Consider the following 25,275-nt stretch of genomic DNA (forward strand, 5'->3'; position numbering starts at 1 on the left):
AACACATGGGCACGTTGCCCACAAAAAGCCTCACTGTCCTGGCATGGCAAGCCCCGCCGGCCTGGTCTCCCTGGGACGGTACGGGAAAGAACTCCCAGTCTTTGAATTTTGAGATTTCGAAAGAGCACAATTTCAAGTGAGGAAGAGAATGAAGTAGGGTCCCAGCAACTCTGGCAAGGACTGCCCCCCACCATGTTGGCATCACAAGAAGCTTCGTGTACAAATGGGACACAAACACCACGCATGGGGAGAAAAAGACCGTGCCTCCATACCCATCTTCTCTCTCTCTCTCTCTCTCTCTCACACACACACACACACACACACACACACACACACACACAGACACACACACACACACCCAAGGGGCAGCCAGAGAAGCAGGGACATGTTCAGGGAACTGTCTTCGGTGGGTCCATGTAGGCCGGGTTGTAAGGAGGCTGGCTGGCAGGGTAGGGCATGGCCGCACCTCCTGAAAACAGAAGAGGATACCGGTTGGTTGTGCACCTGGAGGACTGCAGCACGAGGGGACAGTGGCAGGAGATGTGGGGGGCCAGGCAGGGTTGGCGTTGGCAGTGGTACTCACCAGCCAGTGTCTCGTGGTATGCTGGGGGGCCCATAGGCTGGGCAGGGTAAGGCGGGGGGTACTGTGTTGGGTAAGGTGCTGCTGGCATCCCTGGCTGTGGGGGCATGGGGTGGTAGCCCTGGTACGTCGGTCCTGGGTAGCTGGGGGGCACACTTGGAGGCTGAGGGTAAGGGGTGTGCACCACCGTCGTGGCCGTGGTGGTGGTGACCACCGCTGCAAAGAGAATCTCAGTCAGGACCAAGCCCCCCTCACTCCAGCTTAGCCAAGCCAGAGCCCTGGTCAGCAACACCCCCCTGCCCTTGGGCTCTGCACCTGCGCACCCAGGGTCCCGGGGTGGGGGGGTCTAGGGAGGGGGTGGGCGTGCTTACGACGCGGTGGCCGGCGGCACATCTTATAGAGAGAGCAGCAGGAACAGGTGAAGCAGATGATGACGGTGACAACAGTGAGCACGAAGATGGTCAGGCCGATGGCTACGGTTGCCCCAAACCTGCCAAAGAGCCAGCCGTGACCCAGGGCGCCTCTTGCCCCAGCCCGGCCCTAGCCGTCCACACCCCACCATTCCCAGGGGCACCCTTCTTGCCAGAGGAGACTCGGCCACACAGGGCAACTTCCAGGTGGGGCAACTTGAACCTCCTTCCCACTATTTCCCCAGTGTAAAAGGGGGTTGTTCCGTGAGTCTGTATAAAGCACCTCACCCAGCGTCTACCCCTCTTGTGTCCCACCTCTTCGAGGGTCTCCCGATCACACACCCGTCTTGTTCACCCCAACCACTCAGCAGCAGGTCCTCGGGCACATGGCTTAAGCCAGTCCCTGGGGGCGACATCAACTAGCTCACGGCCCCTGGGAGCCCACAATTCAGTGCAGGGGGCAGACGCTGAGGAAGAATGGAAGCACAAGGGACAGAGGCGGGGGAGAAATCCCAGGAGAGCAGAGGCCAGTGTGCCCAGAACAGTGAGGAGAGGCACACAGGGAACACTGGCCCCAGAGAGGGGCTACAGGCCCCCTGGAGTGACAGGGAACCCACTGGGTACCCAGCACCGTACCAGAAGTTCGCATACATCCTGGGCTCCCACGCTCTGACCAGGATGCCAAGTGGGTAAGCAGAGCCAGGCCTGCCTGATGCCAGCCCCTCAGCGAGGACCATAGCAGAGTAGAGGGGCTTTAAGAAAAGGCAGATCCGGGACGCCTGGGTGGCTCAGTTGGTTGAGCGGCTGCCTTCGGCTCGGGTCATGATCCCGGCGTCCTGGAATCGAGTCCCGCATCGGGCTCCTTGCTCGGCGGGGAGCCTGCTTCTCCCTCTGCCTCTGCCTGCCATTCTGTCTGCCTGTGCTTGCTCTCTCCCCATCTCCCTCTCTGATAAATAAATAAAATCTTTTAAAAAAAAAAAAAGAAAAGAAAAGAAAAGGCAGACCCAAGCATGCTTGGGTGGCTCAGTGGGTTAAGCTTCTACTCTTGGTTCGGGTCATGGTCCCAGGGTTCCGGGATGGAGCCCCGCATGAGGCTCCTTGCTCAGCCTGGGGAGCCTGCATCTCCCTCTGCCCCTTTCCCTGCTCATGCTCTCACTCTCACTCCTAAGTAAATAGTTAAAAAAAAAAATCTTAAAAAAAAAAAGAAAAAGAAAGGTCAGGCCCTGGACAGGGAGTTCACCAACATTGACTTTCAAGGGCAGATGGAGTCCCTTGCTCTCCTCTTCTATTGCCAGGGACCAAACCCTAAGAAAAGGCACATGTTTGATGACAGCACCTAGAATATTCAAACGTGGAAGGAGGGGAACCTGACTGGCTCAACTGGTAGAGCAGACCACTCTAGATCTGGGTTGTGAGTTCAAGCCCCACCCACGTTGGGCGTGGAGCCTCCTCACGGCTGGCCCAGGGGGAAGGGGGGGTGTACCCCACTCCACCCCACCCCAGCCCTGGGTGGAGGGGCTTCCCCTCACAGTTCAGAGGGGCAGCACCATCTCAGCAGGGCCCCACACAGCCCAGGGACAGGCTAGTGACAGACTTTTCACACTGAGGATTCCAAAATACACAAACGCATTCACAAACCAGAAACCACTGATCACTGCGCGTCACCTGCCCGGGACTCAAGCACCTCCCAGACCCGCTGCTGCCCCCAAGGAATGGGGACACGGACACACACACACACACACACACACACACTATGGCGCCCAAGCTCACCCCATGTTAGTTAGCCTCCGCCTTCACTCCCGGGCTTCCTGCAGCCCTGGACTTTCCCTATTTCCATCCTGAGCCACTCAGTTCCAAACTCCTCCCCTTTCGAGGAAAGGAAAGCAAGTCTTGGCCCTCCCCTATCTCTGACGTCAGCACAGAGCCCTTAAAGACACAGCAAAGCCCAGCGGTGCCAGGGAGGCCCGGAGCAGGGAAGGAAGCCAGGGCTGTCCAGCGGTCCTCCCAAAGTGGCTCCTGTCCCGGCCTTGTCTGCCCTGACCTGGTCTGGCCTCACACCATGGCTGTCCACCTTCCTGCCCTGATGCTGCCCTGGATCCGAGGTGTGGGGGACCGAGCCACACTCCTGCTCAGCCAGCCAGCCCTGTTGCAGCTGTCCTCCTTGATGGGCACCTTCAGCGATCTAGGTCCACCAGCAGCCCTGGGGACCCCTGGAGCTTCCCCTCTCCCACCAGTGCGGGCTCCAAGCCATTAGCCTGCCTCGCCAGGACGACACAGAAGCCTCTTCAAGTGCCTTTGGCCATTCTGCCTGGTCTGATCATGTCACCCTGCTCAAAAGCCTTCTATGGCTCCCGTAGCTCTTGAGATCTTCAGGAATTTGATTTATAATTTACTTGTTAAACTGTGTATCTGGGGCACGTGTCTGGCTCAGTCGGTGGAGCATGCGACTCTTGATCTCAGGGTTGTGAGTTCAAGCCCCACATTGGGTGTAGAGATTACTTAAAAATTGTTTTAAATCCTAAAAAAAACCAACCCCTTTATGTATCTATGTGTAATTTTCTGTGTGTGGGTGCATATATATATATATATATATATACATATATATATGCATATATATACACACATACATATATATGATAGTTGAAAATAAAAGAAAAAAATCTATGATTTGTCTCACCAGACAGTAAAACTTAAAATAAGACAAATTTTAATCTTTAGTTAATAAATATTATATAAAACTGATAAATCACTGACCTCTATCTCTTTTTTTTTTTTTAAAGATTTTATTTATTTATTTGACAGAGAGAGATCACAAGTAGACAGAGAGGCAGGCAGAGAGAGAGAGAGAGGGAAGCAGGCTCCCTGCTGAGCAGAGAGCCCGATTCGGGCCTCGATCCCAGGATCCTGAGATCAACCCATTGAGCCACCCAGGCGCCCCTGACCTCTATCTCTGAAACCAGTAATATATGTTAACTAAATGAATTTTTAAAAATAAAATCAAATTTTAAAAAATATCTTTAGTTAACAAAGTCTATTAAAATAATACTTGTGGGGGCGCCTGGGTGGCTCAGTGGGTTAAAGCCTCTGCCTTTGGCTCGGGTCATGGTCTCAGGGTCCTGGGATCGAGCCCCACATATATATGCTCTCTGCTCAGTGGGGAGCCTGCTTCCCCCTCTCTTTCTGCCTGTCTCTCTGCCTACTGTGATCTCTGTCTGTCAAATGGATAAATAAGATCTTTAAAAAAATAAAATTAAAAATAAAAAAATAAAACTTGTGTGGTCTGGAACTCCCACCTCACCTTGTTCTCTGTGCTCTGGCCACATCACCTTCCTTCCAGTTTTTCAAAGCACCATGCTATAATCTGACCTCAGGACCTTTGCATATATAGTTCCTCCTGCCTGGTCTGCCCTCCACGTAATTAATTCCTGTTCACGCTTCAGAACTCAGCTCAAAATACCACTTCCTTGGGGACATCTTCCCTGAAAATGCTCTGACGGAACTAAATCCCTGTCTCCCTCAGTTTACAAACATATACTCTGTGAGCATTGATTAACGTGCATCTTGCCTCCAGCCTGTGGATTCACAGAGGCACAGACTGAACCTGCTTTGGGCCATCGCTCTATCTCCAGCACCGAGCACACTATGTGTGTTCAATAGGGATTTGATGGATGAAAAATTCACACAGAGACCCCATGGGCAGCACCTAGTAGGGAGGCCAGGCATGATGCTCTGAGGATGGGTAATATTTGAGGGGTGGTTCCAGAGTGTGGTAGGGGCCTATGGTACCCAAGGCCACAGTTCTAGTGGAACCATGCCTCTGAGAGGAAGGAATGGGTTTCCCAACATTGGTGCTACCTCCCAGATCAGACAGTCCAAAGGCCAAGTTCAAAAAGCAGAATCAGCGCAAGCAGAGAGTGTATAGGGCTAAAGGGCGTGGTTCTAGAAGGCTGAAGACTCCTCTTGTAGGGACTGAAGAAGACCCTCTCTGGAGCGGGGACAACAGCATTTTCAGCATCATGCTGGCAAGGCGGTGGACCGGCCATGCCCCCGTGGGTGTGACAGCAGCACAAAGGATGCTGGGAGAGCTGGGACAGGTGTACCACAACCCCACCGCACCTAAGGGACCTGCATGCCTTTCTCCCATACCGTCACTCACGGCAGTCAGGGCCAGCAGCCACCTAAGTGGGGCCTGCAGCCATGCATTCTACCACTCAGATGCTGAAACACACATCGATCCCAGAAGTAGCAAGGAACCAGAAAGGACAATGATATTAGGGTCCAAAAGAACCATGACAGGGACCGAGGACCCTGTATGCACATGGGGAGCATACAAGCCAAGAGTGGACACAGACACTGACCATTCAACAGGGTAGGATGGGGCTCACCCGCCCAAGTTGAGGAGCAGGCTACAGAAGACCTGGGCCAACCTCCGGCCCATAGGCAACACGGCCACATCTAGGGAGCCGAGGGCCCACGTGGAGGGAAGACACCACCCATGGAGGCTGTGACAGGCAGAGGAGACCTCCTCTGGGTCCCTATGCTCTGACCTGGGGCCTCATTCTTGCAGAACCCAAGGAGTTACCCACAGAGGGAGATGTGGGGGGTTTTCTGCCCCCACTGAAGCTTTCCTGAAGCTCCAGCCATGGCCTGGGCAGCAGGGGATGAACCCCACCACAGAGCCAACACTCCAGCAGAGAAACAGTGCCCTTGGCCAACAGGGCAGCACACAGATGTGTCATTGAAGAGCCTGCCCTTCTGGCTGCTTCCCAAGCCCTAAACCTGTGTAAGGCAGGTGCTGAGGCAGGGGCACTGGCCAGAAGGCAGGGAGGGAGAGATGGGGTAGCACGACTGCCGTCACCCACGCTCCCCAGTGGGCAGGACAGCCGGGCGGGAGGCAGCAGGCACCCCCCGCACACACAGGCACGCGCACATCTCCCACCAGCCCCCGTTCTGTGCGCACACCTCGGGCAGGAACAGGTGCTCCTGTGCTCACACCCAGTCACCTCGCTGCAGCCACCAGCCCCGGCAGCCTCTCCTCCCGTGCCCCTCGGGGACCTGGTTCTGCAATGTCCCCTCTGTCCCCTCTCTGAGCTCAAGTCTCTACCAGCACCCAAGAAGCCCTTCCTCACCCTGACTCCTCCTCCAACTCCGGTCTGGAGTTCACAGCCCAGTGGCTCCCTGAAGCCTCCACACTCACTTTACCCTACACGTTTCCGGCTCACTCTTCAGTCCGCTGCACTGAACGACTCCTGCCAAGGGTGCCACGGCCTCTGTGGTAGGGAGTCCACATTCCTCAACAGCCCACAGCCCACGCATCTTCCTCTTTCCTTCTGCTTCTCTGAACCCTCCCTCTCAGCATCTCCCGAGGCCCTTCTTCAAATGCTGCTGACCCTCAGATTCAGTCCTCGGCACACTCCTGCCATCCAACCTGAGCCCCTCACCCTGGCCCCCCTCCTGGTCCCAATTCCTTTCACAGGCCTGGACCTCTGGTCCCCATCACCAGGGCAGAGGCCAGGCACTCACATCCCTGCACCAAGCCAAGTCTCCCTCCAGCTCCCAACACCTGGGACTGGGAAGCCATGGCCGCCACCCCCTCCCAGCCTCATCCTCCCTGGAGCAGCCAGAATGGTCTCCTTCCTAAACACCGCTCAGACCAGCACTGCCCAGAACACTCCACTGTCCTCAGGACAAGGCCCACTCCCGGGCTGCCCCAGGCCCACGCTGGCTGGACAGCAGGAGGTCCTGTGGGGCTGTCAGAAAGCCCACAGTTCGGGGACTCAGCCAAGGAAGGGCGCCCCCTGCATGCGGAGGGAGGGGCTCATCAGGGTGTCATTCTCCCATCAGCCAAGGGCGAAGGACCCGCCCACAGACCTGAGGGCCAAGGCTGGGCCTTGGGCTCTGAGGAGGGCCCACAGGCTGTACCTCTTCCCTCCCCCATCCCGGGAGCCCTGTCCTGATTCCACTGTGGCCAGTGAGACCCCGCACCCACCCAGCCCCACAGGGCAGAAAGGGCAGGTGCATACCTGGACCCCCATGTGGGCCTGGAGCCCTAAGGGCCTTCCTCCCAAGGGGGGGGGCAAGGCCTGTGCAGATCTCCTGAGGGGGGCTTCTAGACCCACCAGGGCCGAGGAGGCAGCACGTGGAACAGACCCCACCAGGAAAATATACACATGGCTGCACGCTGGCTCCGCCCACGTGAAGGGTGCGTCACAACACCCGTCGGTGGCAACAAGACAGAGCAGGAACCTGGCCAAGGGAACTGAGGTTTGGGAGACAGTCTTGTTCCTTGGCCCAACAGAAGGGCCCTGACACAGCAACCATGGCTCACAGGCCCTGACACAGGGACCAGGCGTATCAGTATCCCAGCGTCTTTACCACCTGACCCACCATCGCCCTGTCGTGGTCACCACCGTCACCCTGCCACCATCATCACCGTCACCCACCACGACCATCATCCCATCCCCATCACCACGGTCACACCATCCCTGTCACCACCATTGCCCCATCCCTGTCACTGCCATCTCCCCTGTCACTATCACCATCACCGCATCACTGTCACCATCGCCCCATCACTGTCACCACCATCACCCCACCACTGTCACCATTGCCCTGTCACTGTCACCATCACACCATCACTGTCACCATCATACCATCACCATCATCACCATCAACTCCATCACCTCCACACCACCACTCGTTCCCCATCAGTCACCAGTGCCCACCCCATCACCTAGGTCAATACAGACCCCCTACACTTGGCCTTTCAACTGTCAACCACGGCCCCCCATCCCCAGTCCACAATGATGAGGACTCGACTTTCCAACCTAAGGATCAGGGAACCTATTGGTCAGCTACTCTGGGGCCCCACTACAATGCCTCTGTGGCATCCCAGTACCCACAGCCCTCACTCTAGCCCACTGAGACCCTTGTCACCTCCACCAGGAAGACGGACCCTGCCTGCAGGTTTTACTTACCCTGACATGGGGTCGCTGTCCAAGCTGGAACGGAACCTCAGTGCCGAGCCCAGCTGCTCCAGGGGCTCTGTACCGGCAAACACACTGAAAAGAGAAAGCTTCATGATTGACACACCCTAGCCCTACCCAGCACACCAGGAACAAACACTACCTCAGCACACACACAAAATGCACAAGAACCAATTCTGTACGGGCCACAGAAGACTCCTCAAGGCCTCCTGAGGATCTCAGACTATAAGGCCACACACTCCTCTCAGGTGTACCCAGAACATTCTCCAGTAGACACTACATACAAGGCTACAAAAAGAGGCTCCATTGATCTGAAAAGATGGGCACCACACAAAGCTATCTTCTCCAACCACAGTGCCATGAAGTTAGAAATCAGCAAAGGAAGACTACTGTGTGACGAAATGAAAAAAGAAATACTGAACATAACTCACACCTTGAGAAACTAACACGCTACCAAAAAAAAAAAAAAAAAAAAGGCAGCAAAAATAATGTGCCTTAATAAGAAATTATAAAGTAAATTAAGATATATGTAATACAAAAATACAGATTCAAAGGGGCACATGCACCCTGATGTTTACAGCAGCATTATCAACAATAGCTAAATTGTGGAAAGAGCCCAAGTGTCCACTGACTGATGAATGGATAAAAACAATGTGGTATATCGGGGCACCAGGGGTGTGCCGTTGGGTTAAGTGTCTGCTTTTAGCTCAGGTCATGATCTCAGGGTCCTGGGATGGAACCCTGAGTAGGGCTTCCTGCTCAGCAAGGAGCCAGCTTCTCTCTCTTTGCCCCTCCCCCGCACTTGTGCACACACACACTCTCTCCCTCATTCTCAAACAAAAATATAAAAAAGTAAAATCTTAAGAATAAAATCTTAAGAAAAAAAGATGTAGGGGCACCTGGGTAGCTCAGGGGGTTAAGCGTCTGCTTTGGGCTCAGGTCATGATCTCAGGGTCCTGGGATGGAGCCCTGCATCAGGCTCTCTGCTCAGCAGGAAGACTGCTTCCCCCTCTTTCTCTGCCTGCCTCTCTGTCTACTTGTGTCTACTGTCTACTTGTGATCTCTCTCTATCAAATAAATAAATAAAATCTTAAAAAAAAAAAAGAAAAAAAAGATGTAGCATATCTAAACAACAGAATATTACTCAGCCATCAAAAAGAATGAAATCTTACCATTTGCAATGATGTGGATGGAGCTAATGTATTATGCTAAGTGAAATAAGTCAGTCAGAGAAAGACAAATATCACATGATTTCACTCATATGTGGATTTTAGGAAACAAAACAGAAGAACGTGTAAGAAAGAAAAAGCAAGAGAAAAGGAGAGAGGGGGAAGTAAACCATAAGAGACTCTTTTTTTTTTTTAAGATTTTATTTATTAATTTGACAGAGAGAAATCACAAGTAGACTGAGAGGCAGGCAGAGAGAGAGAGAGAGAGAGAGGGATGCAGGCTCCCTGCTGAGCAGAGAGCCGGACTCGGGACTCGATCCAGGACCCTGAGATCAGCACGGAAGGCAGTGGCCCAACCCACTGAGCCACCCAGGCGCCCCAACCATAAGAGACTCTTTTTTTTTTTTTTTTAAGATTTTATTTATTTATTTGACAGAGAAATTACAAGTAGGCAGAGAGGAAGGCAGAGAGAGGAGGAAGCAGGCTCCCTGCTGAGCAGAGAGCCCGATGCGGGACTCGATCCCAGGACCCTGAGATCATGACCTGAGCCGAAGGCAGCGGCTTAACCCACTGAGCCACCCAGGCGCCCACCATAAGAGACTCTTAACTACAGAGAACAAACTGAGGGTTAATGGAGGAAGATGGGTGGGGGATGGGCTAGATGGGTGAGGGGCATTAAGGAGGGCACTTTTTAAAAAAAAATTATTTATTGGGGCGCCTGGGTGGCTCAGTGGTTTGGGCTGCTGCCTTCGGCTCGGGTCATGATCTCAGGGTCCTGGGATCGAGCCCCGCATCGGGCTCCCTGCTCCGCAGGAAGCCTGCTTCCCTCTCTCTCTCTCTCTCTCTCTCTCTCTGCCTGCCTCTCTGCCTACTTGTGATCTCTGTCTGTCAAATAAATAAATAAAATCTTTTAACAAAAAAAAAAATTTTATTTATTTATTTACTTGGCAGAGAGATAGCGAGAGAGTAAACACAAGCAGGGGGAGTGGGAGAGGGAAAAGCAGGCTTTGCGCTGAGTAGGGAGCCCGATATGGGGCTTGATCCCAGAATCTTAGGATTATGACCTGAGTCAAAGGCAGATGTTTAATGATTGAGCCACCCAGGCACCCCAAGGAGGGCACTTTTTATGATGAGCCCTGGGTGCTGTTTGTAAGTAATGAATCACTAAATTCTACTCATGAAACCAGTATTATGCTATATGTCAACTAACCAAAATTTAAATACAAATTTGGAAGAAAAAAATAAATAAAATTGTGCCAAGTAAAAGAAAAAGAAATTTAAAAATTAATAACTGGGCACTTGGGTGGCTCAGTTGGTTAGGTGACTGCCTTCAGCTCGGGTCGTGATCCAGAGTCCCAGGATGGAGCCTGCGCACTGGGCTCCCTGCTCAGCAGGGAGTCTGATTCTCCCTCTGACCCACTCCCCTCTCATTCTCTCTCGCTCTCTCTCACAAATAAATAAATAAAATCTTAGAGAGAGAGAGAGAAATTAGTAAAATTGGATAACAAAAATACAACAGGTTAAAATAAAACAGGTAAAAAACACAGCTAATGCAGTTATTAGAGGGAAATTATCGTTTTTTTTTTTTTTTTTTTAGATTGATTTATCACACAGAGAGAAAGAAAGTGTATAGGCAGGAGGAAAGGCAGAGGGAGAGGGAAAGAATCTCAAGCTGACTCCTCCCAGAGCACAGAGTTTGATGCAGGGCTCGATCTCACGGCCCTGAGACCATGAGCCAAACTGAAATCAAGAGTCAGATGTTCAACCGACTGAGCCTCCCAGCTGCCCCAGAAATTTATTTATCTTTAAAAGTAAAATATTAAACTCAAGAAGGTGAGGGAAAACTAATAGAGTCAATCCCCCAAATAAGGAAGAGATTAATAAAGGGATAATAAAGGAATTTAATAAAATAAAGCACAAAAATAAAAAAGAACATGGGACGCCTGGGTGGCTCAGTGGGTTAAGTGGCTGCCTTCGGCTCAGGTCATGATCCCAGCATCCTGGGATCGAGTCCCACATCAGGCTCCTTGCTCGGCAGGGAGCCTGCTTCTCCCTCTGCCTTTAGCCTGCCATTCTGTCTGCCTGTGCTTGCGCTCTGTCTCTCTCTCTAACAAACAAATAAAATCTTTAAAAATAAATAAATAAAATAAAAATAAAAATAAGAAAGAACAACAACCACCAAAAAAAAAAAAAAAAAAGATTTAAAAATCCAAAGTTGGCAGGCCTTCTGGCAAGACTCATCAAGGAGAGAAGAAAAAAAAAGAAAAAAATGCATAATAAAAAAGAGGAAAGAACTACAGGTACAACAAAGACTTTAAAAGTAATAACTTCAGGGGGCGCCTGGGTGGCTCAGTGGGTTAAAGCCTCTGCCTTCGGCTCAGGTCATGATCCCAGGGTCCTGCGATCGAGCCCTGCATCGGGCTCTCTGCTCAGCAGGGAGCCTGCTTCTTCCCTCTCTCTCTGCCTGCCTCTCTGCCTGCTTGTGATCTCTCCCTATCAAATAAATAAAATATTTTATTTAAAAAAAAAAGTAATAACTTCAGGGGCAGGTGGATGGCTCAATCGATTGAGCAACTGAGCGTTGGCTTTGGCTCAGGTCATGATCCTGGGGTCCTGGGATGGAGCCCTCATTGGGCTCCATGCTCAGCAGGGAGTCTGCTTCTCCCTCTCCACCTGCCTGCTGCTTCCCCTGCTTGTGGACTCTCTCTCCAAGAAACAGATGAATAAAATCTTTAAAAAAAATTGTTTCCCTCTTCCAAAAAAAAAAAAGAAAAGAAAGTAATAACTTCAGGGATGCCTGGTTGGCACAGCTGTTGAGCATCTGACTCTTGGTTTTGGCTCAGTTCGTGATCTCAGGGTCGTGGGTTCAAGCCCCACAGAGGCTCCATGATCGCTGCAGAGTCTGCTTGAGACTCTCCCCCCTTTCCCTCTGCCCCTTCCCACCGCCCTCTCCTCTCTCACTTTAAAATAAAGAAACTTTTGAAAAATGAAAAAAAAAAGTTATAACTTCATTGGCTAGTATCAAAAAGACAAAGAACAACACGTACTGTGGAGCATGTGGAAAAAGGGGAGCCCGGGTGTGCTGTTAATAGGAATTCGAACTGGTGCAGCCACTGTGGGGAAACAGCATGGAGGTTCCCCCTAACTGGTTACAAACAGAAATACTACAAAAATCCGTACATAACCAATTCCACTTCTGGGTATTTATCTGAAGAAAACGAAAACACCAATTTGAAAAGATATGTACACCCCTATGTTCATTGCAGAATTGTTTATAATAGTTAGGAAATGGAAGCAATCTAGGTGTTGATTGGTAGATTAGTGGAAAATGAAGATGGGAGACATACACACACAACAGAATATTACTCAGCCACAAAAAAAAGAAAGAAATCTTGCCATTTTCCACAACATGGATGGAGCCAAAGGGTATGATGCAAACTGAAATGAGACAGAGAAAGAAATACCGCATGATTTCCTTTCTGTGTGGAATTTAGCAAACAACAAACCAAAACAGAGAGACTCATCAATACAGGAAACAAAGATGTGGTTACAGAGAGAGGGCCAGCTGGGGGCTGGGCGGGTGAAAGAGGCGAAGGGGATTAAAAGGTACAAATCTGTGGTCATAAAATAAATAGGCCACAGGGATGTAATGTACGTAACAGCGAACAGGCAATAATATTGCAGTAACTTTGTATGGTGACAGATGGTAACTACACTGATCGTGGGGATCACTTTGTAACATTTGAAAATACTGAATCACTATGATATATACCTGAAACTAACAAAATACTGTATTCAACTATACTTCAATTTAAGAAGAATAACAATAATAACCTTCTTTGGATTCTGATTGGAACAAGCCACCCATGAGAAGGCACTTTGGAACAAGTGGCGGCAGCTAAAGACAGACTGGCATTGAAAATTATTAATGAGTTACTGTTAATTATGCCAAATATAATCATGGTTATATTTATTTATAAAGAACTTGTAAGCGGCACCTGGGTGGCTCAGTGGGCCTCTGCTTTTGGTTCCGGTCATGATCCCAGGGTCCTGGGATAGAGCCCCACATCAGGCTCTCTGCTCAGCGGGAACTCTGCTTCCTCCTCTCTCTATGCCTGCCTCTCTGCCTACTTGTGATCTCTGTCTGTCAAATAAATGAATAAAATCTTAAAAAAAAAAAAAAACTAACATTTAAGGAGACATTTTTTTAAAGACTTATTTATTTATTTATTTATTTATTTGAGAGAGAGCGCGAGCGTGCAGGGGAAGGAGCATGGGGAGGGAGAATCTCAAGCAGCCTCCCCACTAAGTGCAGAGCCCAACTCAGGGCTGGATCCCTGGACCCAGATCATGACCTGAGCCAAAATCCAGAGTTGGACGCTCAACCCTCTGAGCCATCCAGGAAGTCCCTGGGAGAAATATTTATGATGTTTTAATTTTTATTTTGTTTTAAAATGATCAGAAAAAAATGGGGGGAATAACAGTGTCAAAGTGTTGGTGACTATGGAAGCAGATGATGGATATGTACAGTTATTATATTATTCTCTCTGCTTTTGTATATATTGAAAATTTCCAAAATTAAATGTAAAACAAAATAAATTAAAAAGCATTAGGAACAATTATATCCTAAACTTGAAGGAAAAGTAAAGCTGAGGAGAAAACATTTTTTTAAAAACCAATGTGCAGGACGGCTGGGTGGCTCAGTCATTAAGCATCTGCCTTTGGCTCAGGTCATGATCCCAGGTTCCTGAGATGGAGATCCACATCAGGCTCCCTGCTCTGCGGGAAGCCTGCTTCTCCCTCTTCCACTCCCCTTGCTTTTGTTCCCTCTCTCACTGTCTCTCTCTCTCTGTCAAATAAACAAATAACATCTTTAAAAATAAATAAATAAATAACCAGTGTGCAGGGGCATCTGGCTGGCTCAGTTTGGAAAAGCATGCAACTCTTGATCTCAGGGTCATGGGTTCAAACCCCACGTCGGGTACAGACAATTCTTAAATAAAAGTAAAAAAAAAAAAAAAAAAAAAATCATTGTGTAGGCTTTGGTGAGCAATAACAGAGCAAAGGAAACCAAGCTGGTGTGTGGGAGGCTAGAAAGATCCATGGAAATAAGGCTGGCACCTGAGGCCCTGTTCTCTGAAGGTCTCAGGTAATAGAGATTAGACCCAGAGTCCACCAGGTGGGCAGGCCCCAGTGATTCCCACTCACTTGGGATGAGACCTCAAAAGCTGTGCCCTGACACCCCGAGAAGAAGGGAGGAAGTGAGCAGACAGCTCAGTTTCTAATCCTCTGTCTCTGTCTGCATTTAGGCCAACATGGTTTTTTGGGTTTTTTTTTAAAGATTTTATTTATTTACTTATTTGACAGGCAGAGATCACAAGGAGGCAGAGAGGCAGGCAGAGAGAGAGAGAGAGAGAGAGGGAAGCAGGCTCCCTGCTGAGCAGAGAACCTGGCGCGGGACTCGATCCCAGGACCCTGAGATCAAGACCTGAGCCGAAAGCAGCGGCTTAACCCACTGAGCCACCCAGGCGCCCCAACATGGTTTTTTTTTTTAAAGATTTTATGTATTTGCCAGAGAGAGAGACAGAGAGAGAGCACTAGCGAGGGGAGTGGCAGGCAGAGGGATAAGTAGGATCCCCCCTGAGCAAGGAGCCTGCTCCATCCCAGGACTTTGGGATCATGACCTGAGCTGAAGGCAGAGGCCTAACCGACTGAGCCATGCAGGGGGTCCCAGACGGTCTTAAGAGTACTGTGACCTTGGCAAAAGCAACACAAATTCTCCCTGGAAGAAGTCCTGGGCTCCAAATTTCTACAATCAATTTTGTAAATGTGACATCAGGCACACTATCAAAAAGTTTCAGAAACATGAGGACACAAGACAGCATGAATACAACACAAGTGACCACAGGTAACTGACCACAGAAGTACCCACGGGGCCTCAAATAGCAAAGCCACTGATATTAAACACCACCACATACACAGTTCAAGGAGATCAAAGAAAAAATTGAGCACTTCAGGAGAACATGAAATATAAAAGAAGAAACAAAAATTCTAGAACTAAAAAGCAATACTACAAATTCATAATTTATTAGACACGGCTGAAGATACAATTCATAAACTGGAGAATAGGTCTAATACACGTAGACTGAAGCTCAGAGACACAAAAAGACAGTAAATGTAAAGACAGAAGATGGTGGGCAAGATATGAAATATAAGAGGTTTACAAGAGGTCTTACATATTTGTAATTAGGGTCCTAAAAGGAAAAGAGTAAGAAAATAGAGCAGAAGCAATCTTTAAAGAGATAACGGCTGCCAATTTTTCAAAACTGAAGAAAAAAGTAACAATTCAAGAAGTAGTGTGGGGGCACCTGTGTGGCTCAGTGGGTTGAGCCTCTGCCTTCAGCTTGGGTCATGATCTCAGTGTCCTAGGATCGAGCCCCACATCAGGCTCTCTGGGGAGCCTGCTTCAGCGGGGAGCCTACTTCCTCCCTCTCTCTCTGCCCGCCTCTCTGCCTACTTGTAATCTCTGTCAAATAAATAAAGAAAAAAGTCTTTAAAAGGGGGGGCGCCTTGGTGGCTCAGTGGGTTAAAGCCTCTGCTTTCAGCTCAGGTCATGATCCCAGGGTCCTGGGATGGAGCCCCGCATCAGGCTCTCTGCTCAGCGGGGACCCTGCTTCCTCCTCTCTGCCTGCCTCTCTGCCTGCTTGTGATCTCTGTCTGTCAAATAAATGAATAATATCTTAAAAAAAAAAAAAAGAAGAAGTACTGTGAACCCCAACCACCACAAAGCCATACCCAGGAACATCACAGCAAAACTGCTTCAAAGGCGCACCTCAGTGGCTCAGTCAGTTGAGCATCTGACTCCTGATTTCAGTTTAGGTCATGATCTCAGGGTAGTGGGATCGAGCCCCACAAAAGTCTCCCCACTCTATGAGGAGTCTGCTTGAGATTCACTCTCTCTCTTTCTCTCTCAGAACCTCCCCTGGCTCACACACACACATGCGCACACGCTCTCTCTCTTTCTCTCTCAAACAAATAAATAAATAAAATCTTTAAAAAATAAAAAGTTTAAAAAGAAGGTAGTCAGAGGGTGCCTGGGTGGCATAGTGTTTAAGCCTCTGCTTTCAGCTCAGGTCATGATCTCAGGGTCCTGGGATGGAGCCCCACATCGGAATCTCTGCTCATCGGGGAGCCTGCTTCCCCCTCTCTCTCTGCCTGCCTATCTCTGCCTACTTGTATCTTTGTCTGTCAAATAAATAAACAAACCAAAAAAAAAAAAAAACCTAAAAAATTTTTTAAATTTTTAAAATTTTTTAAATTAAAAAAAAAAAAAGGTAGTCAGAAAAAAACATGTTGCTTGCAAAGGAGCAATAATTAATCTGTTAACTGGTTTCTCCACAGAAACAACAGAAATCAGAAGACAATGGAATGGAATGAGACGCCTGGCTGGCTCAGGCAGAAAAGCAACTCAAGGTCATAAATTCAAACCCCACACTGGGTGTAGAGATTACTAAAAAATAAGTAAATAGAAAAGAAAAGACAATGGAATGAAAGCTTTAAAGTGCTGAGAGAAGTTGACAGCTGCCAACCTAGAAATCTATAACCAGGAAAAATATCCTTTAAGAATGCAGGTGAAGGGGCGCCTGGGTGGCTCAGTGGTTAGGCCGCTGCCTTCGGCTCGGGTCGTGATCTCAGGGTCCTGGGATCGAGTCCCGCATCGGGCTCTCTGCTCAGCGGGGAGCCTGCTTCCTCCTCTCTCTCTCTCTCTGCCTGCCTCTCTGCCTACTTGTGATTTCTCTCTGTCAAATAAATAAATAAAATCTTTAAAAAAAAAAAAAAAAAAAGAATGCAGGTGAAATAAAGACATTTTCAGAGAAACAAAAACAGAAAATATGACACCAGCATACCTGCATAAGATGTAGAAGGAACCCGATCTCAGCCGAGGCTTAAAGATGTAGGAAGCAAGAAGCAGCAGCAGAGAAGACAGAGATATGGATAAATGTAAATAAATATTCACTGTCAAAACCAATTAAAATACTTAACTGTCTTTAAGGTTTACAATAGTATTACAAGAAATAAAGAGGGACATTACACATGATAAAATGAACACTTCATCAGAAAGTCAAACCAGGAGCGCCTGGGTGGCTCAATAGGTTAAGCTTCTGCCTTCAACTCAGGTCATGATCTTGGGGTCCTGGGATAGAGTTCCATATGGGGCTCTCTGCTCAGCGGGGAGCTTGCTTCCTCCTCTCTCTCTGCCTGCCTCTCTGCCTACTTGTGATCTCTCTCTCTGTCAAATAAATAAAATCTTAAAAAAAAAAAAAAGAAAAGAAAAGAAAAAAGAAAGTCAAACCAATCCTAAATATGTATGCACTGAATAACAAAGCATCAGAATTCACAAAGCAAATATTGACAGAACTAAAAGAAGAATGAACATATCTGTGGTCTCTCAGTAATCAATAAAACAAGCAGACAAAGCCCACAAGGACAGAAAAGATCTAAACACTATTATCAACCAACTTGACCTAACTGACACTTCTAAAAGCACTACACCCAACAACTGCAGAATATACCATTTTTCAAGTTCATATGAAACATTTACCAAGGTATAGTATATGCTCGGTCATAAAATGAATCTCAATAAATTTCAAAACACTTAAATCTTAAAAGAAAACAACACAGCGGCACCTGGGTGGCTCAGTTGGTTAAGCAATTGCCTTCCGCTCAGGTCATGATCACAGGGTCCTGGGATCGAGCCCCGCATCAGGCTCTCTGTTCCATGGGGAGCCTGCTTCCTCCTCTCTCTCTCTCTCTCTGCCTGCCTTTCTGCCTGCTTGTGATCTCTGTCTGTCAAATAAATAAATAAAATCTTAAAAAAAAAAAAATTCTTTAAAAAAAAAGAAATTAAAAAGAAAACAACACAATGAGGTCTTACCACACATTCACCAAAATTACTAAAATTAAAACCTTCTAGGAAATAGAAACGATCTAGATCTTGACTGAGGTACTACAGGTGAGAAATATGCATTTATTAAAACTGATCAAACTGAAACATTAAGACTTGTGCATTTTATTACATGTAATTATACCTCAATTTTTAAAAACTGATTTACAATGCCAAGTTTTCAGAGGAGGCACAGCAAACCGGAACTCTCGTACATGGCTGGTAAGAGCATAAACACTACAACAATGCTAGAAAACTGGGGGTAGGGGTGCCTGGGTGGCTCAGTGGGTTAAGCCTCTGCCTTCGGCTCAGGTCATGATCTCAGGGTCCTGGGATCGAGCCCCACATTGGGCTCTCTGCTCAGCAGGGAGCCTGCTTCCCCCTCTCTCTCTCTGCCTTGCCTCTCTGCTTACTTTTGATCTCTGTCAAAAAATAAATAAATAAATAAAAATTAAAAGAAAAAAGAAAACTGGGCGTATCTGCCAAAGCTGAACACGTGTACCCAATGACTCGGCAATCTGACTCCTAGATATTTACCCAAAAGAAATATGTTCCATTTAAAATTTTATTTAAGTAATTTCTATCCCCAACATGGGGTTTGAACTCGAACCCAAGATCAAGAGTCCTATGCTCCTCCAACTGAGCCAGCCAGGAGCCCCAGAAATATGTTTCTTTTAAAAGGCACCAAGGTGGGGCGCCTGGGCTCAGATGGTTAAGTATCTGCCTTCAGCGCAGGTCATAATCCCAGGGTCCTGCGATGGAGTCCCACAGTCCCACATTGGGCTCCCTGGTCAGCAGGGAGCCTGCTTCTCCCTCTCCTTCTGCTGCTCCCCTTGCTTGTGCTCTCTCACTCTCTCTGTCAAATAAATTAATTAAATCTTTTACAAATTCTAAAAAAATAAAAGGCACCAAGGAGAGGCACCTGGGTGGCTCAGTCAGTTAAGTGCCCTACTCTAGATTTCGGGTCGGGTCATGACCTTGGGGTCCTGAGATCAAGCCCCAAGTCAGGCTCTGCACTCAGCAGGGAGTTTGCTTAAGATTCTCTCTTTAGGGGCACCTGGGTGGCTCAGTGGGTTAAGCCTCTGCCTTCGGCTTGGGTCATGATCTCAGGGTCCTGGGATCAAGCCCCGTGTCTGGTTCTCTGCTCAGCAGGTAGCCTGCTTCCCCCTTCTCTCTGTCTGCCTCTCTGCCTACTTGTGATCTCACTCTCTCTGTCAAATAAATAAATAAAATGTTTTTTAAAAAATTCTCTCGTTGGGGCGCCTGGGTGGTTCAGTGGGTCAAGCCTCTGCCTTCAGCTCAAGTCATGATCTCAGGGTCCTGGGATCGAGCCCCACATCGGGCTCTCTGCTTGGCAGGAAGCCTGCTTCCCCCTCTCTCTCTCTGCCTGCCTCTGCCTACTTGTGATCTCTCTCTCTCTGCCTGCCTCTGCCTACTTGTGATCTCTCTCTCTCTCTCTGTTAAATAAATAAATAAATAAATAAGTCTTTTAAAAAAAATTCTCTCTTTACCTCTCCCTGCCCCTCCCCACCACTCATGCACACACACTCTCTGTCTCTCTCTCTCTCACAATAAATAAGTAAATCTATAAAGGGCACCAAGGATTTATTTAAAAAAAAAAAAAAGTTCTTAGTATCACTATCAGATTAGCAGAAACCGGGTTCCTGGGTGGCTCAGTCATGAAGCATCTGCCTTCGGCTCATGTCATATCCCAGGGTTCTGGGATCCAGGCCCACATTAGGCTCCCTGCTCGGGAGGAAGCCTGCCTCTCCCTCTCCCACTCCCTCTGCTTATGTTCCCTCTCTCACTGCCTGTCAAATAAATAAATAAAATCTTTCCTTAGTCTAATAAAAGGTATCTTAAAAAAAAACTACAGTAAACATTATTTTTTTTTAAGATTTTATTTATTTATTTGAGAGAGAGAGAGAGTGAGAGAGAGCACGAGAGGGGAGAAGGTCAGAGGGAGAAGCAGACTCTCCATGGAGCTGGGAGCCCAATGCAGGACTCAATCCTGGGACTCTGGGATCACAACCTGAGCAGAAGGCAGCAGCTTAATCAACTGAGCCACCCAGGCGCCTCCCCCCCTTTTTAAAAGATTTTATTTAATTATTTTTAATCATGAAATGATAAAAGCCTTCCCCTGAGACAAGAATGCTATCTATCATCACTTCCAATCAACACTGCACTAGATATCCTAGCCAGTGCAATAAAGCAAGAAAAATTAATTAAAAGTATAAGAATTAGAATGGAAGAAATAAAACATTAATTACACATGACGTGACCATTTCTGTAGAAAATTCTTAAGAAGTTTTTATTAAAATCACTCAAATTAATACATAAATTTAGTAAAGTCTCTGGATACAAGGTCAATTTATAAAAATGTATTGCCTTTATATCAATAAATAACAAGAATTCTAAACTACACTACTTACAGTACCATCAAAAAGATTAATTAAAAAAAATAACTAAATTAATTTTAAAAAATACAGATGCAGGGAAACTATTTGACAAAATTCAAGATCGCTTCAAGTCCAAGCAAACTAGAAATAGAAGGCAACTTCCTCAATCTGATAGAGGCCACCAATGAAAAAGCTATAGCTAGCATCATACCTAATCCTGTATATTTTCTCCTTAAAATTGAGACCCAGACAGGGAGATCTGCTCTCACCACTTCTATTCAACATTGCACTGGAAGTCCCAGCCTGTGCGACAAGGCAAGAAAAAGGAATAAAGGAATACAGAAGGTAAAAGAAGTAAAGAATAGAAGAAAAAAAATGGAGTAAGAACAAAGCAAAACAATATGGTAAGGGAAGAAGAAAGAAAGAGAGAATAGAAGAGAGCAATAAAAAGCACAAAATAAGATGGCAAATAAAATCCCAGAACACCAATAATTACATTAAATTTAAATGAAATGCTCGTGTATTTAAAAAAAAAATTACTGGAATGGATTTTCTTTAAAAGACTCATGTAAAAATGTAAGGACAACAAAAGGTGTTCACTTCCTGTGAAAGGGGGGACTCTGATCCATCAGGAATCTAGGTAGGCTGGTATGTAGCCTGGGGCTGCCATTCCCAAGAACACCTTAGAAGTCCTACATACATCTCACTCTCCTGGCAATTTGCTCCCGTGTACACTTCCAAGAAATTCTCACATGGTTCCATAAAAAAGAGGAAGATGCTTACAGCAATCATCTATGACAGCAAGCTTAATACTCACACCCCAGAGAATAACACCACAGGGGTGGACATAGGCCAGATGCACACAATGCAGTATGACTGGGTCTTATAAACCCTGAGCCAAATGCAAAAAGTAAGGGTGTTCCTTGCATCCACAAAACAATGTAGACTTTTCCAAAACTGATGGTCCATCAGTAGACCACACAACTCTAGATCTTGGGGTAGTGAGTTTGAGCCCTAGGTTGGGTACAGAGTTTAAAGAACTTTAACTTAAAAATCAATCAATCAAACAACCAATCAATCAATCACAAACAGTGAAAATGACATACAGACTGGTTGCTTATGGGGTGAGAGGGAAATGGAAGGGTATGTGAGATTAAATATATAGGACGGCATGGGCTGGTCTTGTCCAGACCAGTGATGATAACCTGTCACGAGCAGAGAAGCTGGACCCCCTCCACCCTCTCTATTCCTATGATCAAACACAAAAGAAACCCCTATGTGGCAAAGGGAGACCTTGCTTCCAGCCCATGATGCAATGCAAATCCACTGGCCACACTAAGAGGACACGGGCATGGTGCAGGATGCGACCTGAGCTCCAGGGCTCACAAGATGATGCCTACACAAGTCACATACTTCCCCAGCCAGGTGCATGCTTTGCTATAGGGTAGACTCACACCAAAGGGTGCACCTTGTTGGTCCAGGTGCATACCCAGGGGCGAGCCACAGGGCCAACTGAGGCCACCAGCCCTGGGAAACCTGCTCAGCTCAAGACTGAGGGAGCTGGGTGAGCCGGGGCCCTCGAGAGTTGGGGAGAGAAGGGTAGGGGACTAACTGAGTAAGCTCTGGGGGGGGTGGGGTTCAGCCCAGAACAGGGTCTCCACACCCTCACCCCCCATCCCTGGTCCAGTGCTCTACCACCTTGCAGAGCCTGAGAGGCCGGGGGCAGAGCGAACTTCTCCTTCATGCACACTCCTGCTGGGTGCAGACTCAGCCCTCCCACCCTGCGACCACTGTGCACCCACCTGGCCTTGGGCTCTGCGCAGCTTTCCTCGTTCCCCACAAATTTCTTCAGCTCGTCGGAGCAGCAGTATTGGTTGTAACAGTTGCCGCAGCAGAAATCAGGACAGGACTCTGGGAAGAAGTTGTGTCCACGGGAAGCCACACACACCTCACTGTGGGCTGGAGCGGAGAAGCACCCTTGTTCATCGGGAGGCCACAGGGCCAGGTGTCACGCCAGATTTCGGCCATGGCCCGTACAATGGAGCCCCTTCCCCAGCACTGCTAGCAGTCACAAGCATCTGGGGGGCCTTTGAGCCACCCCAGTCACTGGCCACCTCTAGCCACAGCCCCCATCTGCCTTGCCCTCTCCCCTGTCCCACAGCAGAGGCAGCTAACCGGGCTCCCTCTCTCCCCCACCAGCCACTTGGCTTCTGCAGGAAGACTGGCCTTCCTAAGTGGGAGTTCGGTGGGGCCACTTCCTGCTCAGGGACCATCCCAGGTCCCCACTGCCTCAGAATCAAGTCCAGGGTCCACAAAGCATGGGCTGGACTGCCAAGGGCTTTGATGGTCACCCCAACTTTCCAGCTCTATCCACACTCAGCCCCTAACTTCCTCTCCTCACCACTCAGTCACAGCATCCTCAGTCTCTGCTAGACACAGGACTGCAGGGGCCTGGCGCGCACAGACCACACCCTCACACCAGGCTCGCCATGGGCCATGGTCATACCCACCATATATGTCCATGAAGCGCTTAGCCCAGAAAAGTCCATGAAGCGCAGATGCCCAGAAAATGTTTATGCAACTGGTGGCCAGGGTTCCGAGGCAGTGGCCCCACTTCAAGCCCCAGAACCATTACAAGGCTCTCAGCCAGAGTAGGGATCCAAGGACCTTCCCACAGGCTGGGGTAAGGACAGAGCTCCAGTATTCCAGGTCATGCTGAGAGGACCTGACTGACCAGTGTGGGAAATGACCCAAGGCTTTGGGAGACCACAGGCTTGCCAACTTCCAGGAAGATGCTATAACCAAATGTTCCCATGCACCCTTAGACCACATGAGCAGAGCTCTAGTGCCCACCAGCAGGAGGGGGGCAGTCCCAGACTGTGCCTGGACAGACCCCGAACAGAACACACAGTCCAGCAAGACCCAGATGATTATGGTAGCCTGGGGACAGGTCTAATGATAAACCCTGAAGTATGGCTATGTCACCTAGAAAACATCCCAGCCCAGCACCTGGACTCTCGAGACCCAGACTGGCCAGAGCCCCAGGGCGGTGTGCCATGTCTGGAGATCCAGCCTGGTCAGTGCATCACATACAGAGCGAGGCCCAAAGACAGAGGCACTAAGTGACCTCCTAGAGAAGAGATAACTAGAAAGGGGTGGGGAACGGGAGAGGGGTGCTCTGTTCTTGGCAGGTTCAGGCAGAACCCTGCTCTGGGCAAAGCTGGAGGCGCAGAGGACCTGACCACTCCCAGGCTTCCCCTAACCAGCTGTCCATCCAACAGTAGGTTGTATGGTAGTAGGTAAGTCAGCCTGGCCAACGCTACCGGAAACTCAGGTGACCCCCCCCCTCCAGCAGGGTCCTTTCGGCCTCAAAGCTGGGGACAAAGACATACACACACCACTTGCTTGGGCCAAGAGCCCAGGACACAAAGGCTCTTCTGGGCCCCAGACAGGCCGGTTGAGACTTGCCAGAACTTACTGGACCAGGGACCAGGGAACTACCTTCTCACTTCCCAGCCCGGGTCCACAGATTCATCTCAGCTCCCCCGGGAAATAAAGCCTTTTTCCTTGAGGAAACCGCTCACCCCAGAGGGATCACTCGGGCTTCCGCCGGCTGGGTCAGGGTCTGTTCCAATTCCTACCCCGAAATGGCCCCCAGCCTGGCCTCCTCCGTCTGTGAATCATCAGTGTACCATCAACACACACAGTGGTGTTTCCTCCAACCTGGGAGGCCAGCCTCAGTCCTCTCCAGGAACACAAGGGCCGTGGGAACAGCGGGTGGGGGAGTCCAGCCAGAACATAGAGCTGAAGGGAAGGCCTCTGATGGAGGGGGCCAGGCCTCCCTTCCGCCATCACCCTAGGCTAAGACCAGGCAGGGACTCCCACCCCAGCCCCTGGGGACCCAATCCTTCCGAACATCTGAGGGAACACAGACCCCACCACTGCCACCCTCACCCAGGGCACAATGGTGGCAACTTCCTAGGGTCCGTTCAGACACGGAGGGGAGCTGAGGTCAGGTCCTGGGGGTCTGGCTAACTGCCTCGGGGTTACTGGGGGTGGGGGACACTGTGGGGATCCCGGTGCTGCCTGGGTGCACTCTAGGGACGCAGGAATGGGGCAGCCCCCCCTCCCAGATACACCGGGACAAACGGTCCCTGCCCGGGACAAACTGCCCCCACCCCCAAGGCTCACCACCTGGAGGCGGCGGGAGCAGCAGAAGCAGCAGCAGTAGGATCCGGAGCGCGGGGACCCGCGCAGCCATGGCGGGGCGGCGGACGGACAGAAGGACAGACGGACAGAAGCAGGAGGGGTTGAGGTGCGGCGGCAGCCTCAGCGACCCGTACGGCCACCGCTTCCTCGCCCCGCCCTTGGCGGCCTGTTCCGGGAACCCCGCCCGGAGGAGGGAGCGGAGGGGAGGAGAGCGAGGCCAGGGAGGGGGAGCGGACGCCTCTCCCAGCCTCCCGGCCAGGCCCACGTCCAGGGGCCACGCGGAAACTCCAGCTCCTTCAGGAGGTGGCGGCTCCTGCCCCACCCCCTCACCCCCCGACGTCGCCTTCTGTGCCCGGGATACTTCCAGCCCCCTTCCTCCCCCGCGTCCCAGTTCCCAGCCCTTGGCCCGGAGGGGATCTCCTGGGAAGGGGGAAATCTGCTTCCTAACACTTGGGAGGCAGGACACAGGCGGATCCTCACTCGGGACTCACCAGGAGCCGGGGACCAGGTGAGGTGGTGAGAAGAGGGTCCAGAGCAGACCTAAGCACACAGTAGGCACTCAATAAATGCTAATCCAAAGA

The 25,275-nt window shown here is 49.4% G+C and overlaps 1 protein-coding gene across 4 annotated transcripts; it reads right to left on the reverse strand.

Annotated features, from left to right (window-relative positions):
* Positions 1-248: 248 nt before the first annotated feature.
* On the reverse strand, positions 249-24,916 carry SHISA5 (shisa family member 5). Of its 4 annotated transcripts, none has more exons than XM_059389648.1 (6): positions 24,677-24,916; positions 22,288-22,444; positions 7,965-8,048; positions 952-1,070; positions 584-796; positions 249-469 (listed from the first exon to the last, which is right to left on the reverse strand). In XM_059389648.1, the coding sequence occupies exons 1-6, from the start codon at positions 24,744-24,746 to the stop codon at positions 390-392; spliced, it is 723 nt and encodes a 240-aa protein (XP_059245631.1). In that variant the 5' UTR covers positions 24,747-24,916; the 3' UTR covers positions 249-389. The 4 variants fall into 4 exon arrangements, with proteins under 4 accessions (XP_059245631.1, XP_059245632.1, XP_059245633.1 ...); XM_059389649.1 differs by having other exon boundaries at positions 24,680-24,903; XM_059389650.1 differs by lacking the exon at positions 24,677-24,916 and adding an exon at positions 17,050-17,087 and having other exon boundaries at positions 22,288-22,372.
* Positions 24,917-25,275: the final 359 nt, after the last annotated feature.

This window comes from Mustela nigripes, chromosome 2, assembly GCF_022355385.1.
Source record: "Mustela nigripes isolate SB6536 chromosome 2, MUSNIG.SB6536, whole genome shotgun sequence".
In the NCBI taxonomy this organism is placed as follows: domain Eukaryota; kingdom Metazoa; phylum Chordata; class Mammalia; order Carnivora; family Mustelidae; genus Mustela; species Mustela nigripes.

What these genes read in the sequence shown, in the direction of transcription:
- SHISA5 (XM_059389648.1), bottom strand. Translation starts at nt 24,746, where the DNA reads ATGGCTGCGCGGGTCCCCGCGCTCCGGATCCTACTGCTGCTGCTTCTG. An exon ending in GCTCCCGCCGCCTCCAGGTG is followed by an intron (nt 22,445 to 24,676) that starts GTGAGCCTTGGG and finishes TCTCCGCTCCAG; the next exon opens with CCCACAGTGAGGTGTGTGTG. An exon ending in TGCGCAGAGCCCAAGGCCAG is followed by an intron (nt 8,049 to 22,287) that starts GTGGGTGCACAG and finishes TTCTCTTTTCAG; the next exon opens with TGTGTTTGCCGGTACAGAGC.